The sequence below is a fragment of the Schistocerca cancellata genome, chromosome 2, assembly GCF_023864275.1.
Source record: "Schistocerca cancellata isolate TAMUIC-IGC-003103 chromosome 2, iqSchCanc2.1, whole genome shotgun sequence".
NCBI classification, from domain to species: Eukaryota; Metazoa; Arthropoda; class Insecta; order Orthoptera; family Acrididae; genus Schistocerca; species Schistocerca cancellata.
This window is the reverse complement of record NC_064627.1, coordinates 588,516,381-588,533,833: the sequence shown is the minus strand read 5'-3', so window position 1 is coordinate 588,533,833 and position 17,453 is coordinate 588,516,381. Positions and strand designations below refer to the sequence as shown.

Below are 17,453 nucleotides of genomic sequence, written 5' to 3'. Positions count from 1 at the left end.
AAAACTTGAAACTTCCTGGCAGATTAAAACTGTGTGCCCGACCGAGACTCGAACTCGGGACCTTTGCCTTTCGCGGGCAAGTGCTCTACCATCTGAGCTACCGAAGCATGATCACGCCCGGTACTCACAGCTTTACTTCTGCCAGTACCTCGTCTCCTACCTTCCAAACTTTACAGAAGCTCTCCTGTGAAACTTGCAGAACTAGCACTCCTGAAAGAAAGGATATTGCGGAGACATGGCTTAGCCACAGCCTGGGGGATGTTTCCAGAATGAGTTTTTCACTCTGCAGTGGAGTGTGCGATGATATGAAACTTCGTGCTTCGGTAGCTCAGATGGTAGAGCACTTGCCCACGAAAGGCAAAGGTCCCGAGTTCGAGTCTTGGTCGGGCACACAGTTTTAATCTGCCAGGAAGTTTCATATCAGCGCACACTCCGCTGTGTGCGCTGATATGAAACTTCGTGCTTCGGTAGCTCAGATGGTAGAGCACTTGCCCGCGAAAGGCAAAGGTCCCGAGTTCGAGTCTCGGTCGGGCACACAGTTTTAATCTGCCAGGAAGTTTCATATCAGCGCACACTCCGCTGCAGAGTGAAAATCTCATTCTGGAAGAGAAAACTTATTCATTGCACAAAAGGGTGTAATCAGAATAATAGCTGGAATCCAGCCAAGATCATCTTGCAGACGTGTATTTAAAGAACTTGGGATGTTCACAGTACCTACAATACATACACTCATTTATGAAATTTTTTATTAATAACCTATCCCAATTAAAAAATAACAGTGAAGTGCATAGCAACAACACTGTAAGAACAGGCAATCTTCACTATTAAATCTGACTCTGGCACAGAAAGGGGTGAACTATGCTGCCACAAAAATCTTTGATCATTTGCCAAATAGCATTAAAAGTCTGACAAATAGCCAACCAACATTGAATAGCAAATTAAAAGAATTTCTGTATGACAACTTCTTCTGCTCAATAGACGAATTTTTAGACATGGAGTAGTAACTGTAAAAAGAATATTAATCATTTTGTGTAAAGAAACTTTTTGAAGTGACATGTTCCACATCATTATGAAATGTCATATTAATAAACTAGGAACAAGTATTAATGTATGTATGTATATTTACGTTACTCTGTGACAAGATGTAACAAATTTGAGTACCAATTCCATTAAAAACTGCTGACATGGACTGTTCCATTAAATGCAAGAAAGTATGAATAATGAATGTGAGCTAAAATAAAGCTGAATTCGAATAGTATGCTTAGAATCCTTTAAATAAAGCAACTCATACATGTATTTGTATGTAGTAACAAATGACCATAGAACATTATGCAACAAAACCAATTTCTGTTTTATATGAAACATAAACAAATATAGTAACGAAACTTCCTGGCAGATTAAAACTGTGTGCCGGACTGAGACTCAAACTCAGGACCTTTGCGATTCGCAGGCAAGTGCTCTACCAACTGAGCTACCCAAGCAAGACTTACGCTCCGTCCTCACAGCTTTACTTCTGCCAGTAACTCGTCTCCTAGCAATGGTCCCGAGTTCGAGTCTCAGTCCGGCACACAATTTTAATCTGCCACACACAAAGTCGTAATTTATATGTGGAAATGATGACTTAGCACACAGACTCCCTATTTCTATTCAGTAACAGTCGACAGGAGTTGGGAGACTTTGTGAAATAGTGATTTGCTTATGTTCGTCACCAATTGTGCAGTGTACCATCAGTCAGTGTCGAGTGCTTTATCGCTTGCTTTGTTGCTGAGCTGTACTGTCACTGTCTGTGTTTTGTTGCACTATTCTCATTGTGACTCTTTCAAAAATGAGAGATGGTGTAGTTGATGGCCCATGGCAGTGGTTACCTTCTACTCCAATTTGGAAAAGGAAGTCGGGAACCAGAGGCTCGTGTAGCTCATAAGGTCGGTTTCTTTTGTTTTTACTGCTTGCTTACAGTAAATGGAGGCGGAGTCCATTAGTCCTCCGCACCCCCTCCCACCTCTTCCCACAACATGCCCTATTCCCCACTCACCAAATGCCAATTTGCAGTTTGTAGCAGGAACAAAATGCTAAGAAACCAGCTTCTGTTTTGAACGAAACGAAAAAAATATGGAAGACTTTAAATCACCCAACAAGAAATCGACCAGTGTTGGTTGGGACTCTTGACACATTTTAGCGAATAACATGCAGCTGGGGCCCATGTGCATTTCACTGGATAATGTGTTGAAGTTACGTTGTTGCGTAATTTATGTGCAATAATGTCTGTGACGACCAAGTAAGCACGCTTAAATTTTAGATGATTAAACACAAAGAAAAATCGTGGAGAATGGTGATTCTACAGATTATTTAAAAATTTGAGATGTAATGCCCTGAGCACCAACTAATTGTTAAAAATTCTCTGATAATATTCCTGTAAAGACCGTAAGTTTTGAAGTAGGAAAACACAGGAGAATAAGTCAGGAATTCACGAAAAGTTTGTATGAGAGCTGCAGGCAAATATTCAGGGTATGGCGACGTTACAGCGCAACTGAGAAATATGGGGTACTCGTAGCTCCTCAACAAACTAGGGTACCAGAAATACGTAGAAACGAAGAACACTGATGATATAAAAACTACATTATTTTGAAAATGCACACTCTGTTCTTGTGGATTCTGGCATCTATGCAATTTCCAGATTTTTCGAGACTGAAGATGTTTATCCGCATATAACATTTCATGATTAAAGTTGTGAAAACAACTTTTTTCATAAAACAAAATACTAGAGTGTCCAGTATCCTTATTGCGTAGATGACAAATTTTGTTACACAGAGAACCAATTTCAGCCATTTCAATGCCCATGTTCAGATCCATAATCAGAGAACTATTATGGATATGAAGATGATCATTGAACTAACTGAAACCGGTTACCTATGTAACAATACTTGCGATGTAGCAATAAAGTGTTGTAAAAGGACACTAGACTTTCAAAATAACAGATCGCCTCCTGCTTCCACTAACGATGTCAGGTAATCATAAAATAAAATACTAATTACTTATTGAAAGTTAGTTAACTTTCATATGACCAAGAACCGCCCTTAAATATTCCTCGACTGAAAGAATAATCACTAAAATGCTTTGTTTTGAAATACGAAGCGAACAGTTTAAGCAGAAAATCTAGAATCTCGTTGTGACCTCCTTCTAAAATTTGCAAACAAAACATTGCCCTCACGTTGTGCTTCTTGTACCTCTGTTAGTTAGGTACTTCCTCATTCACAGTCGTTTTTACGTTGTTTTTTTCTGTCACCTTTTCATCACATTGAACGCAGCAGAACTGCCAAGCAAAAGTAGGGGATCCTTAACAGACTGCTTGCGCAATGACACAACTTGTGGACACGAGAACGCCTGTGCATACGTGCATTTTTTTCCGTAAATTTTTGTGCATGCCTTTGTATTCAGATACGTCTGCGATTGTACACGATGAGAGGCATTGTGGTGACAAACACATTCGACGTGTAGACGGTTTATGTAGATCTGTCAACATCAGAATGGAGAAGATTATATAACCGCCATTTTTTGACCTCACATCTTCAGTATATGTTGAGGATATTTTGAGACCCATCAGTTCTGCTAGTCAGTATTCTTAGTATTGATAATGCGCAAACACACGCCTTCGGACTGTCAGTATACAGACGGCTGACAATATTACTAAACGTACGAGGTGCCCTGTGTCATTATTACCAATTTCTTTATATTCTTTGTTGTATTCTCTAATGGTTGTCCGTAGTCACATCTATAGCCTGATGGTCTTTGTATACTTGTGTCAGCCAATGAGAGGTCTCCGCGGTAGGAATTGATCAATGAATGCGTTTATTTCGTGAAAAGACGTAGCCCGTGGTTGGTTCCCTAATTCCAAGTTGTGTGTTTACGCTCTCTACCGACCAATCACAACACCGATTACAAAAAAGTGTGTGTACGACGCCATTGCAGTAGTGCTGCATTTAAGATTTGTTGCGTTTATTCTAGGAAAAACTTGTGCGAAATTCCTTCGACCGTATTTGTTTTGAAGTGAAAATGAGTGAACTGATGGATCCTGGGAAAATGAAAGTGGTAGAACTGAGGGCAGAGTTGGCCGCCCGGGGGTTAGACACAAAGGGTGTGAAGGCAGTGCTAGTCGACAGGTTGAAAGACGCTTTGCGCCAAGAGACAGGACAAGGTATAGTATTGTTTTGAAGCAGCATTAATATCCATTTCTGCTTAGACAACGATCATGAATATGTGTCATTTAGCAAAGTAACCGGAGTTAGTGTATTATTTATTTTCCATGTTTTGCAATAAGATACAATGTCAAATAATATTATGTGATAATTAGGAATGGTTGTTAATTGACGGTGTAAAATCATTAGTTGTAGGTTTTGTGGTATGTAAAGATAGTGTTCAGGTGGAGTGTGCTGGAGTTACAAGAAATTGGGTTTAATGTCGTATGTAGGTACGACACATGATGCCGGGAACTAATTTGATTTTGTGATCGGCGACCATTTGTTGCAAAGCAGCAGTACTAGTATCGTTAGCATACGGTTTGCATATTTTTAAATTAAAGAAATGATCTGTCATTTCGTAAAATACGTGATCTGCGTTTACTTAAGATATCTTTCTTTCTGGAGATTGTGTTCATTCCGAAACGAAATTTTTCATTTGGTGTTAGTGTGGATTTGTGATTGGTATTTATGCTTTTTTGTGTGAAATCTCTTACGATATTGTAGCAGTGCGTACGGATTGGGCTATTTTAAGACACTCGCATGGCAGTGTTGAGACTGAATGTTAGTCTGTTTCTTCCTACAGGCATGTGGGAACATAGGTCTATCTTGCACCTTATTTACACATTTAAGTCGTAGGGAATATTAATAACCCTAGTTGGCTTCCATGGATTCGCTGATGTTTACTGTTTTGCTTTGCATACAGTGACCCATAGCTTATACATGGGAAATTTAGACAACGAAAATTTGGTTGCTGTTATTGCTTCTCTAGGCTGCGACACCCCATATTACCAACTTCGGGTAGATGCCGTAGTTAGAATTGCATATTTGTATGTTGCATATATGTCATGAAATGAAATGTATAATAGTAATAATTACCTTGTCGGCCTTTTGATAAATTTACATATGCAGTTAAATGGTTTATTTGCCCATTAGATTGTGGAAGTCAGCAATGCAAAGTTTAATCATTATAGATGTTTTACACGAGTTACTCATATGCATAAATCAGTTATCATTTGAAAGGCAAATCAGTAGTTTGTATTCAGAATTGAATGTTTTGTGTTTGTAGACTTGCTGGATTACTTACGAATTAGCTTAGTCTAGCTCAGTGTATGGTTGTGTATGATTGAAGCCAGTAATGGTAAAATGCATCCCGATCTAGAAAGTGATTAATTTATTGGAAAAGTAGCAGCTTCATGAATGCAGTGTGTCTCCAAAAGGACTATAATAACTGCATCTGTTCACAGAGATTCCAGACACATCAATTGCTGACACATCAACAGAAGAGGCAGGTGACATTTCTTGCTCAGAAACACAAGAAGAAAAGCAAGAAAATGAAAATGAAGATGCTGAAATGCAAGAGGAATCTGTAAACACTGAACAGAATACAAAAAGTCAAGCAGAACCAGAGGTAGTAGAAGTCAAGGAAGAATTGCGAAGCAGTGCAGATAATATGGCAAACATTAAGACAGAGAAGAACCCTTTGGAGCCTGATGTTAAAGATAGCAAAAATATTCCAAAGGTTAGTATGCTGTGGTTGCATAAAGTTAGAGAGTTGGATTGACAGTTTTACATGAAGCTTAGCAATAGAATTCATCCTTGTATTGTGGTTATAAAATTATAAACATTACTGTGTGTATATCACACATTAGAATCACATTTTATGATAGTTTTAAATGAATATCTAGGTATCCCATTTTGTGGTTAGTTTAAAGTAATTTTTCACTTGGTGAAAATTTAGTGTGAATAGATGCAATATTATTGTTACTTATAAAACATTTTCCCAGATCTAGTCGAGACAGGTATCAGGTTGCATCTGATAGTTTGCATATATCATCTTTGTTGTAGTTGAACTTGTCCTTGTGTACGATTGTATGAAGGATAATATGATTTACTTTAGAGTTTATATCGGGGCCAATGCTGTATCTGTGAGGTGCTGTATCCGTTTTTATGCATAATAATAATTCCTAGGTGTGTGGGTGCTTTGTCAACCCATGGATAAAGTGGGGAACAAACTTCGTATAAACTCTAAACTTTATTGCATTTGAAACTGAACAGATAGTCATTGGTTAAGAATAGTGATTGGGTCTGCTACAGTTCTCAAAGTGATACAGACTTCATCTGCAGGAGTTCTGCCCTCTAGTGCAAATTCACGCCCCTTTGAGGTGCGTGTGACTAACAGAAGGTTAAGTGTGTAGCAGAACAGTTTCAGCGGCACTCGTCATGAGAAGTGATTAAGAGTGCAAGGGGTGTTTCTGAAGCTTGTTGAAAGTGGTGAACACATACAGTGTTTTCCACAATAATGAATAGGAGGAATTGGGTCAGCTACTGAAGCCTGTATTAGAACAAAATGTGCAATTTGTTTGAAAAAATAGTTATTAAGATTACAAAAATCAGCAGGATTGCAGTAACTGTAAAATTAAATTTATCGAATGATAAAAAGGCAATGTAGGTCTTCAAAACTAGACATATTTGTCATTTACTCATACAAAACTGTGCAGATTCACTCTCACTTTTCTTCATTTCCACGGGGTCAAAACAGGTTATACGGAAATAAAGTGAAGTGATATGGAGACTGAATTTGGCCAGTTTTGTACAGTGTGGTGAGATATGTATGTATTCTACAGTCACTGAGTGTTTCCTGGGTAGCTGCTGTAGCTTAGTTTCTTTTCATATCAACTAAACTCACATTTCAATGTAATCTGCACTTCCAGGAAGATTTATTTACTAATTACACATGCTTGCAGTATAGAGCTGATGTTGCCAATGTTTCTCAGGCTGGAGGTTGTCAGTTGGAGGATAGTATGTGGGTAGCCAATGAACACCTGTTAATCAGATATATCTTTATGCTTCTGATATGAATGAAGTTATGTGGCTTGCCCTTCACACACTGGTTTTGTCATATGCCTGTTCAATTTCATTTTTGTTACTTTGTTTGCTTGCCTCCAGGGTCCAGCCATATTCTAGCAATGGCATGTTCTGCTTTGAATGTTGTTAAAATAATTAATTTGGTGACAGTTATGAATTAATTGCTGTGTCGGTGGAACATCAGTCTGGCACCACAATGTAGATCTATATTTGGGTGATATCATTAAGATTGTTTGACATAAGTACCAGAATGCACTAAATATCCGCAACAGGAACACCTGTACACAGGAAGAGTAAAAGGTAAATGATTGGCAGGTCAGATGAGTCACCAGTACTAAGATGTGACAAATCAGGAACCAAAATTTTGATGTTATATCAGGTAGACTAGGAGCAACAAAATTGACGGCTGATGTAACACCCCTTTTCTGTAGCTGTTACTATAATGGCAAGTTAGTGTTAATATTTACAAGATTTATGACTGTTCATGTTATTTACTTAAGCATTGAATGATTTGCTATCTCTAAAGGACATATTATAGAGGCATATATAGATTCAAAAGCAGTCCGTAAATTTGAAATAAATATTAATAAATTTAAATTTCAGGGATCCTGTAGATAATGGAGCCTTCTAGCATTTCTTTCACATGTGGAGAAATTCGCAAAGTTAGTCACTGTCAGTGCCTTTCATATATTTATCTACAATAAGATATTAACAGCCTAGCAGACCCCTTCCTCACAATGTTTCATAATGGATACTTCCAGCTTTGAATGAATGTCTCTTAAGATACCAACTCAATCAATGAGCAAACCTATCTGTAGAATATGAGGGCCTTCTCAGTACAATAACACATGGCAACACCTGTTAGAACAAGTGGGAAAGCATTACACGGAATAAATTATTTATTTAAGAATTGCTTCGAAACAGAATGGAATGATAACATAATTTCTACAAACAGCAAATTATTAGTTCAGATTATGCAGTCTAAAAATAAGTTTATTTTTTAACTTGGCTAGTAAGTTTGCTTATACTTTCAACACTGCAGTTATTTGTTACAAATATCTAACATAAATTCAACAATATTAGGAACATAATCCATGGCAATGAATTTCGGGAGTAAAGTTCCCGTCATTAGGCTGTAGAATTTAATCCTGCATAAAATGCACATCAAAAGCACTGTGTCAAAATATAAAAGAAAGAAAATTATTTGGGCATAGAAGTCCTCATCTTACTTTAAAAATGGTAACACCGGAATCCCCACTCTGCTTGTCCATGTTACCGCACGTCCTCCAAATCGTTGCTTCCGTAAGATGGTAAGCATCAGTCACATCAGCTGCTTCTCCATGCTCTACTAGTTTGTAAATGTATTTACAGGTCTGATACACTGCATTGAGCCGTTAACCATTTCAGAACATTCGAAAGATGTTACAAAGGTTGTGGAGAGACATCGTACTATCTATCTGTGCCACGTAGTTCGCATTTATAGTACTTACACCAATCTTAAAAATATATTAAAAAACCCTTGAAGAAATTCTCACATTTTGTGTCTTAAATACATTATCTAACTTAAGTTTGACAAGATGTAGGGTGCATTTCTTTAAAACTGGACAACTACAGCGGATCAGATGTTGCAAAACAAGAGACTAGTCACCCCCCCTGAAACATATAAGAGACCTTAGTGATATATAAATGTGTAATAAAAGAAAGAAACTCAACCCTCTTGAGAAACTTGAAATATTAATCCAATGGTCGATGTGTCTGGCATTCACTGCCTTATGGAAGCAATACTTTGGAGGTTGTGCAGAAACGTGGTTAAGCGGAGCAGGAATCAGGTGTTGACTCTGTAAAGTAAGACTAGGACTTAATATTCAAAAAAAGTTGTTTTTGTATTTTGACCCTGCCTGCTTTTGAAGTGCGTTTTACGTGGTATTAACTCGGACGACAGATGATGGGAGCTTGACTCCTGCAATGTGTAGCTGTGGATTGTGTTACTAATATTAGTGCTTGTATGCTAAAATATTTACAATAATTATCTTAACAACCACTACCTCCAGTCCTTAAGATGGAAATATTGGAAAACTTAAGTTATTATTATTATTATTATTATTATTATTATTATTAACAAAAGTCTTTTTGTTACTAAACTCAACATTGACACTTGTTTAAATTTCAAGATTAGTTGTAAGATCCAAGCAAAGGTTATGCGACTAAGGCGAATAACTGTCTTGTAACACGATTAAATTCCAAAGGAGATATTGATTCGTGCATTTTTACAAGTCTAATGAAACCGTGGGTTGGAGGCAATGATGCATTGAGCTGTGGTAGCAGTGGTATTGATTAGTATTGTGCAAGTGATGTTCAGCATATAAATTGCTCTAATAATTCTTCCTCTCATATCCAAACCCCATAGAGCATTGCACACACATTCTACGCTGTAGTAAGCTGAATAGGCATTACTCCAATCCTTATTTGCAGTGAAATTGCAGATAATTTAGCCTCACTTCCTGTTGACAGTCTAAAGGTTAGTGATTTTCCTAGCCATTCTTCTCAGTGCACTCACTATGTGCCCTTAACCTTTCTTTTACGTGGTAACCCCCTCCTATACATAGAAGTACTTCTCATGAGTTTTTCCTATTCTAACAAAATATTTCTATCTATCGATCGATATGCTTGAATCTGTTATAGGACTAACAGTTTTCATATGTAAACCACTCATAAAGTATTCATAATACCTCCATATTGAAAAATATATACACTTATGAATAGGCAGTAATAATGCAGCAATAGATGTACTAATGGCGCAAAGGGTTGGTGTTACATTGAAATGGTTAGTTTGATTGTCCTGTCCAACCTTTCGAAATGGCAGTAAGATTTCTGTGGTGTTGTGTGACTGTCAGTGACTTGTTAAGTGCACACTGTTGTTACAAGGATGTTTCTACCACAGGTGCTGCCCAGGCAGTATCTTAGGAAGTAACAGTTACTGAACTGATGCATATTTTGTTGTTTTTTGGATTACTAAGTAATTTACATTATATTGAAACAATTTACTGCACATGTAGTTTCTACAGGTCCCATGAACACTTGTTCAGTTAAGAGAGATCTCTGGAACTATTTGTTCTATGAGAGTTGATTTATGTTGATTTAGGGTAAATGTTGTGCTGCATAGGTTGACTACATTGGCTGCTGTGATACCACTTACTGTTTGTGGTATAATGCATGGTATCATCGAAACTTTGTAAGGTGCATTACACCTTGAGTTGAGTTTCTCTCTTTAATATGACACCACGAAAGGGAATATTTAAGAAGAGAAAAGATAACAGAAATAGATTCTACAGAACACGCCCGGTTATAAGTTAACAACCAGAGAACGAGGTTAGGGCAAGCAACACTGGACAAAATTCTTTGCTGCCAAGTGCTTCCAAGAAGCAGCTTCTGAACAGAAATGAAATGTACAGAGAAACCAGTGCCAGTGATATCTGTTTAATATTAGGTTTCAAGGTACTAAAAACATTGTTTAGTCAAACTGTATGCTGTAATTTGTGTGGTGTAGAGATAATTATTTCTGGGAATGTCTTCAAAAGAAATGGTTTAATTCTTAGTTTGAAAGTTTCTTTTTAAAGTTGAGACTAAGAAATAACGTTGCACATCTGGAAAATACATATAAACAGTAACCTTTTTGCGATGAGATGCATCATCAAGGCCATTGGGCTGGAAAAGCTTTGTGTGGTCTTGTGAATGTGTCATGGCCCCTACTTATGTTTCAGGATACACAGATGCTTTAGGGGAAACAGTAAAAGTAATTGCAGTATAAGCAGTGAAATCTCCAACTGTGGAAGCAAGTATAGAAAATGACTAAATTTGCTGGATCATGGCAGGAAAGTGGCCTTCAGTCTAAAAATTCATGTGCAGCTGCTATAAGCATTGATATGTGGTAGGTGCTTGATGTTGAAGTATTATCAAAACATTGCCGTGGATGAACAAAAGTGAGTACCAATAATGAAAAGAAACAGATACATGAAGACTGTTGTCCGAAGACATATGATGGATCTTGTGGAGAAAAGGAAGTGCTCCAGCTTTGCAGATCTTTCAGTGCTCTCAAGTACGGTATGGGGTTCGCTGTGCGAAATTCATTGGTGATTGTGATTCCAGTCAGTTATTGACAGCAGGCCCTACGACTACTTAAAATTGCAAAAGTTAGTATGTGTTTGCCATGTAGAAATAAATGGGTATCTGACTGTAAAATCGGGTAGAATTTTTATAGCAAAAAGCTTGAATTTGGAAGTAGTTTGGCGAAACAATCGACCAGCTAAGTTATTACTGTGGCCAAGCCGCTAGAAGGAATACAAACAACCTCAAAGGAATAGGAAAGCAGCATGAGCAATGTTTCTCCTAGCCACTACACAACTTGGGTTTAATTGACTAGTGTAAATAGTGCAAAGGTTAAGCAGAAGGAACCATATATACCCATAGAAACACCGTCCTGTGAAGTGTTGGAGCAGTAGTAAAGCTAGTATATAGAGGTCTAGCACATCCAAATCTTCTGAAAAAATTCCTCAAAGGAAAAAAAAAAATGGAAATGAGTGTGTCAGTGATGATGTACGGATCAGGTTGCCCAAAAATGTATTTGTGGGCTGGAAAACACTGCACGATTGGGAGTCACTGATGCTGTAGTCTCCTTCAGTGATTGAAATAAAGGCAGAATAAAGATTCTGAAGAGACTTGGAATTAAGTGTGGTCATAGCACAGAAGCAATCCTACAAGAACTGGATAGGCGGAGTGTCTCCAAGGCAGAAATTAGTCAAAAAGACAAGAGCAGCAGCAAGATCAGAGAGAGAGAGAGAGAGAGAGAGAGAGAGAGAGAGAGAAGAGAGAGAGAGAGATTACTTCTGGTTGGTACTCAAGAAGAAGAGGAAGAAGAAGAACAAGATTACAAAGCTGGGAAGTTGTAGGTTTTAGGCTCTTTCATTCAATAGTTAGTGGATTTCTGAAAATTGCATTTTTGCAAATGTTCCCCATTATAATAGGAACTACATAAGCAACAGCTGTGAAATTTTTACCTATTACCATCACTGGTATTATGCTTATGTGGAGATAGCACTCATAATTTGATCATAATTATTTTTTTTTAATTTTTTAAATTCTTCATGAAAAATTCACATTTTGATACCTAACAAAATTAGATTTTTGATAGATCATGAATGTATAAGATATATATCCTGGCAAAGTATTGTGTTAGTACCTTGTATAGTTTGTCATAAAACTGAATATAAATATGTTAAATTTAACATTATTAGTATATGGCATTGATATTCCCCTTATTGTGGCACAGGTCTTGCAATAGTTTGCAGACTTTGGTTCAACAAGTTCAGGCCAAAGTGTAGGATGAGAGTTAAAGGTGGAAACGATACCCATCTATACTTGCACTTCCCCTCCGCCCCCACCTTAACTGCTGGTTTTATTACTTCCTAGTATCGTTCATCATATTTGTGTATTTGCACTTGAAGTGAAAGATTTTTCCAAAAGTTGTTTGATAGCATTCTGGGACCAAGTATGTTAAGGTTGTTACATTAAAATCGATACTGATTTCTCCTGTAATCAAACCTAAAACACATTAGGTTATTAACTATACAAATCAGCTGTAAAGACATCTTAGTCTGCCAAGCTTGCATGTCACTGGTGTTGCCAACATGCTCTTTCAGGTAAGATCGTGGACATCATAGCTGCTGTAGCTACTGAAGAGACCCAGATTTTGCCACCTGGAATACATCTGTCATTGGCTATCTCAAACCACGCACCTATTGGCTTCACAGAAGTGATTCGTTACCTCTGATTTTAGTTCATCCTACTTTGGCTGTGTATGGTTTTCAGATTCAGTGCCAGTTGAACAGAGTGAAGGAAGTTCTTTTATGTCACCGAGGGTGCATATACTTCTGTTCAGATAATTTATTTACTTCTGTTTAGATAATTTTGAATACCATCAGATTCTTTGGATGTCTTCACGCTTTAGTTGTGACCAGGATATATTGAGGCCATAGCTCAGGGTGTATACGACCCGGGAAAAACCCGGGAATTTTTTCATCCGCGAGAAAACCGGGAAAAACCCGGGAATTTTTCGGAATTCCGGGAATTTTTCATTGTTTTAGCTTTCAGTTAAATTTTTTTTAATTTTGGCTGCAGAATTGATTCTCTAGCAAAGAATGTTATTTTACCCTGCTGCTGGAGAATGATACTGCAGCAATAAAATATAAACGAGAGGGGAAAAAAATAAAACTTTAGTGACAAAGGAAATGTGCAATTTACAACAACAAAAACCGTGCACGCACAAGCGTTTGCAAATAGCAAAAATATGTCAAAGGCCTTAGGGCGCAGACTGTAATTCTTTGTTACAATAAACTGCTTGATATGAGCATGACGTCACAACTGTTCACATTAGGTTCGTTTGACCATTTGCCAGCGGTCTGTTGCGCATGCGCATTTGTCTCTGGTATAATCAGCACCTCCTCCCGCTACTTGAAGTTTGGCTGTTAGCTGTATCGGTAGCAGCAGCAAGCAGCCAGATGCAAACGAGAAAAATTTTTCTCGCGTGCCCCAGCTGCCAGATTCACGCTTGCATAGAGTTGTAGTGGGGAGGGGGTAACCTCCACGTAACACGTGTTTACGTTAACTGATTTCGCTGCTTCTCTTTGTGTACATCTCCCAAGTCAAATGAAAACAAAACGGATTTCTGTGGCCGGGAGCTATCAAGTGAATTAAAATACATTCACATAATTACGGAAGGCAAAAATACATTATTAATTTCAGTTTTCTGATTTTATTTTATTTCCAAGTTAGTAGCAGTCAAGCATCAATCGCCTTGCAGAACAGTGAAGTTATTTTTGCAAGTTTGCTAAAGAAATTTAGCTTTATTAATCTTTCCGCTGAGGCAATCATTTTATTTGAAACGAAGTGTTTCATTCTACAGTATTGGCTAGTCCCAACTTTTCGCTGAATTTGAAGTGCACGTTATCATCTTCTGCCATATATGGCATTATGCCATAATAAAGAACCAAAAATGAGATCGTAGAGTACTGGTACTCCAAGAAAATTTACATCCCAAGAACCACACTGAAAAGCTTAATATCAGATGAGACCTACTTCACTGTGAATCTGGAAAAAGCCAATTCGCACTTCAAGCCGAATTATGCATTTTAGTAAGGTTTACGAAATTCCGATGCTCTTTGGAGTACCCTCTGATGCCCTGTTTCTTTTATGGTGTAATGTAAGCTCTTTTAGTGCTTTATACAAACGAGCATACGGGCTTCCTACACCACTGCAGTTGCACACGCACAATAATGCCTGTTTTCTGGCGATCTCTGGAAACGTAAATCGAACCTGTTTCTAACAGTCTTCGGATAGTATTGCGAACGGTGGTTAGAAAAGCGTTACTTTCAAAGTAAATTTCTTTTTACGCAAGATGAATTATGTTACGTGTGAGAAAGTGGGATGGATATCTAAATCACAGAGCGATCGAAACTGAACAGTTCGAGGACCAGCCACTTACAAGAATTTCGAGCCGAGACATTTATGTCATAATTTTAAACTTACTGGCACATTTGTGTGATGTATCTTAAAATATAACACACGCAAAAAAGATCAATATTACATGTGGAAGCTTAGCTTCTGTTGTAGCGTGTTAATCTTAGAGACTAATATTATATGTGAAAGCTAGCTTTTCTTGTAGATATATGATACTGTGTACATTAATGTAAACCGTTAACTTTTCCTCTTGCGTATTCGCGCTATGTAACCAGTGATCTTGCTATTGGCTGACTATAACACGTGTCCTATGCTCTGAATAGCTGCTGCCATCGGCTGACGAGATCTCGTGGCTTGAGATATGACTCGCTTACAAAAGGACATCGCAACCTCAGTTTCAACGCGCCGCAAACTAACGCGCTTTTTTTGGTACTATTCGAATTTGTACTTTCGTAATACGAAAATATGGAACGTGTATGTTGCTGCAAATCAAAGGTCTTTCCAACACTTCTCTCCTTTTTTTGAAATTAAAAGTCCCTCCAAAACTTCTCTGCCCGTCTTTTCTTTTTTTTCCCGGGAAGTTCTGCGCGATTGTATAAAACGTTAACCATTGAAAGAATTGATAAGTTTTACAGTTCCGAGGGAAAATCTACGGAAAACCTACTGTCACTTAGCACAGAAAAAGTGTATTTTCACCCGGGAAAAAGCGTATTTTTTAAACGGGATATCCGGGAGAAATCCGGGAATTTTTTTTCCTTGTCCCCGTATACACCCTGTAGCTTGAGTGAGATTTGCTAGATTGTGGAGAGTGGTTTGGTTCGAGCAGCAGTCCGACAGTCTCACACATTGCACCTTAGAAGTGACATTTGAGCAGCAGCTAGGTCTGCTCTCAGCTGTTTATAACAATTATTTGATTAATGACTCCTAACATGTCGGCATGATTCATATTTAATTGTTGTGTGACATAAAAAAGGGCGTACAAATACATTTGAATACTTCAGGTGAGAATCTAACAGTATTAATGTTATATAAACTGCTTAAATACTTGACAATAACTGGTGCATGCCTGTAGTACGTCATTCTTGAAGATATCCCTTAATAGCGAGAAAATACAATAACTGGTGCGTGCCTGTAGTATGTCATTCTTGAAGATATCCCTTAATAGCGAGAAAATATTTATTATGGAAGTGCAGTAGACATAATTCACTCGGAATACAAAATACAAATCAAGCTGCAAACATGTAAACAAGGAAATTATTGCAAATTGTGAATGCCACTTACTGTCAGATTTAAAGCAGTTGGCACCAGTTGTTTGAGGCCAAAAGTTGCAGCATCACATCAAGTATTGTCTGCAGGCAACTGCCCCAGTGTATTGCCCTTTGGAATGGGGGTAGAAAGTTGCTTTAAACCCATATTTTCAACAAAAATCAAGTAAAAGATCACGTGTTGTTGTTGTTGTTGTTGTTGTTGTTGTTGTTGTGGTCTTCAGTCGTGAGACTGGTTTGATGCAGCTCTCCATGCTACTGTATCCTGTGCAAGCTTCTTCATCTCCCAGTACCTACTGCAACCTACATCCTTCTGAATCTGCTTGGTGTATTCATCTCTTGGTCTCCCCCTACGATTTTTACCCTCCACGCTGCCCTCCAATACTAAATTGGTGATCCCTTGATGCCTCAGAACATGTCCTACCAACCGATCCCTTCTTCTTGTCAAGTTGTGCCACAAACTCCTCTTCTCCCCAATCCTATTCAATACTTCCTCATTAGTTACGTGATCTACCCATCTAATCTTCAGCATTCTTCTGTAGCACCACATTTCAAAGGCTTCTATTCTCTTCTTGTCCAAACTATTTATCGTCCATGTTTCACTTCCATACATGGCTACACTCCATACAAATACTTTCAGAAACGGCTTCATGACATTTAAATCTATACTCGATGTTAACAAATTTCTCTTCTTCAGAAACGCTTTCCTTGCCATTGTCAGTCTACATTTTATATCCTCTCTACTTTGACCATCATCAGTTACTTTGCTCCCCAAATAGCAAAACTCATTTACTACTTTAAGTGTCTCATTTCCTAATCTAATTCCCTCAGCATCGCCTGACTTAATTCGACTACATTACATTATCCTCGTTTTGCTTTTGTTGATGTTCATCTTATATCCTCCCTTCAAGACACTGTCCATTCCGTTCAACTGCTCTTCCAAGTCCCCCCCCATGAACCATAGACCTTGCCGTTGGTGGGGAGGCTTGCGTGCCTCAGCGGCACAGATATCCGTACCGTATGTGCAACCACAACGGAGGGGTATCTGTTGAGAGGCCAGACAAACGTATGGTTCCTGAAGAGGGGCAGCAGCCTTTTCAGTAGTTGCGGGGGCAACAGTCTGGATGATTGACTGATCTGACCTTGTAACATTAACCAAAACGGCCTTGCTGCGCTGGTACTGCGAACGGCTGAAAGCAAGGGGAAACTACGGCCGTAATTTTTCCCGAGGGCATGCAGATTTACTTTGTGGATAAATGATGATGATGGTGTCCTCTTGGGTAAAATATTCTGGAGGTAAAATAGTCCCCCATTCGGATCTCCAGGCGGGGACTACTCAGGAGGACGTCGTTATCAGGAGAAAGAAAACTGGCGTTCTACGGATCGGAGCGTGGAATGTCAGATCCCTTAATCGGGCAGGTAGATTAGAAAATTTAAAAAGGGAAATGGATAGGTTAAAGTTAGATATAGTGGGAATTAGCGAAGTTTGGTGGCAGGAGGAACAAGACTTTTGGTCAGGTGAATACAGGGTTATAAATACAAAATCAAATAGGAGTAATGCAGGAGTAGGTTTAAT

General features: G+C 38.3%; 1 protein-coding gene across 1 annotated transcript in view; it reads left to right on the top strand.

Moving 5' to 3' along the window:
* Window positions 1-3,931: 3,931 nt before the first annotated feature.
* The window catches only part of LOC126162214 (heterogeneous nuclear ribonucleoprotein U-like protein 1), a 142,447-nt gene continuing 128,925 nt past the window's right edge, over window positions 3,932-17,453 (top strand). Inside the window, exons 1-2 of the mRNA XM_049918556.1 lie at window positions 3,932-4,192; window positions 5,480-5,754. Of these exons, the coding sequence (XP_049774513.1) occupies window positions 4,051-4,192; window positions 5,480-5,754 (417 nt within the window). The 5' untranslated portion in view covers window positions 3,932-4,050. The remainder of the gene's footprint in view (window positions 4,193-5,479; window positions 5,755-17,453) is intronic.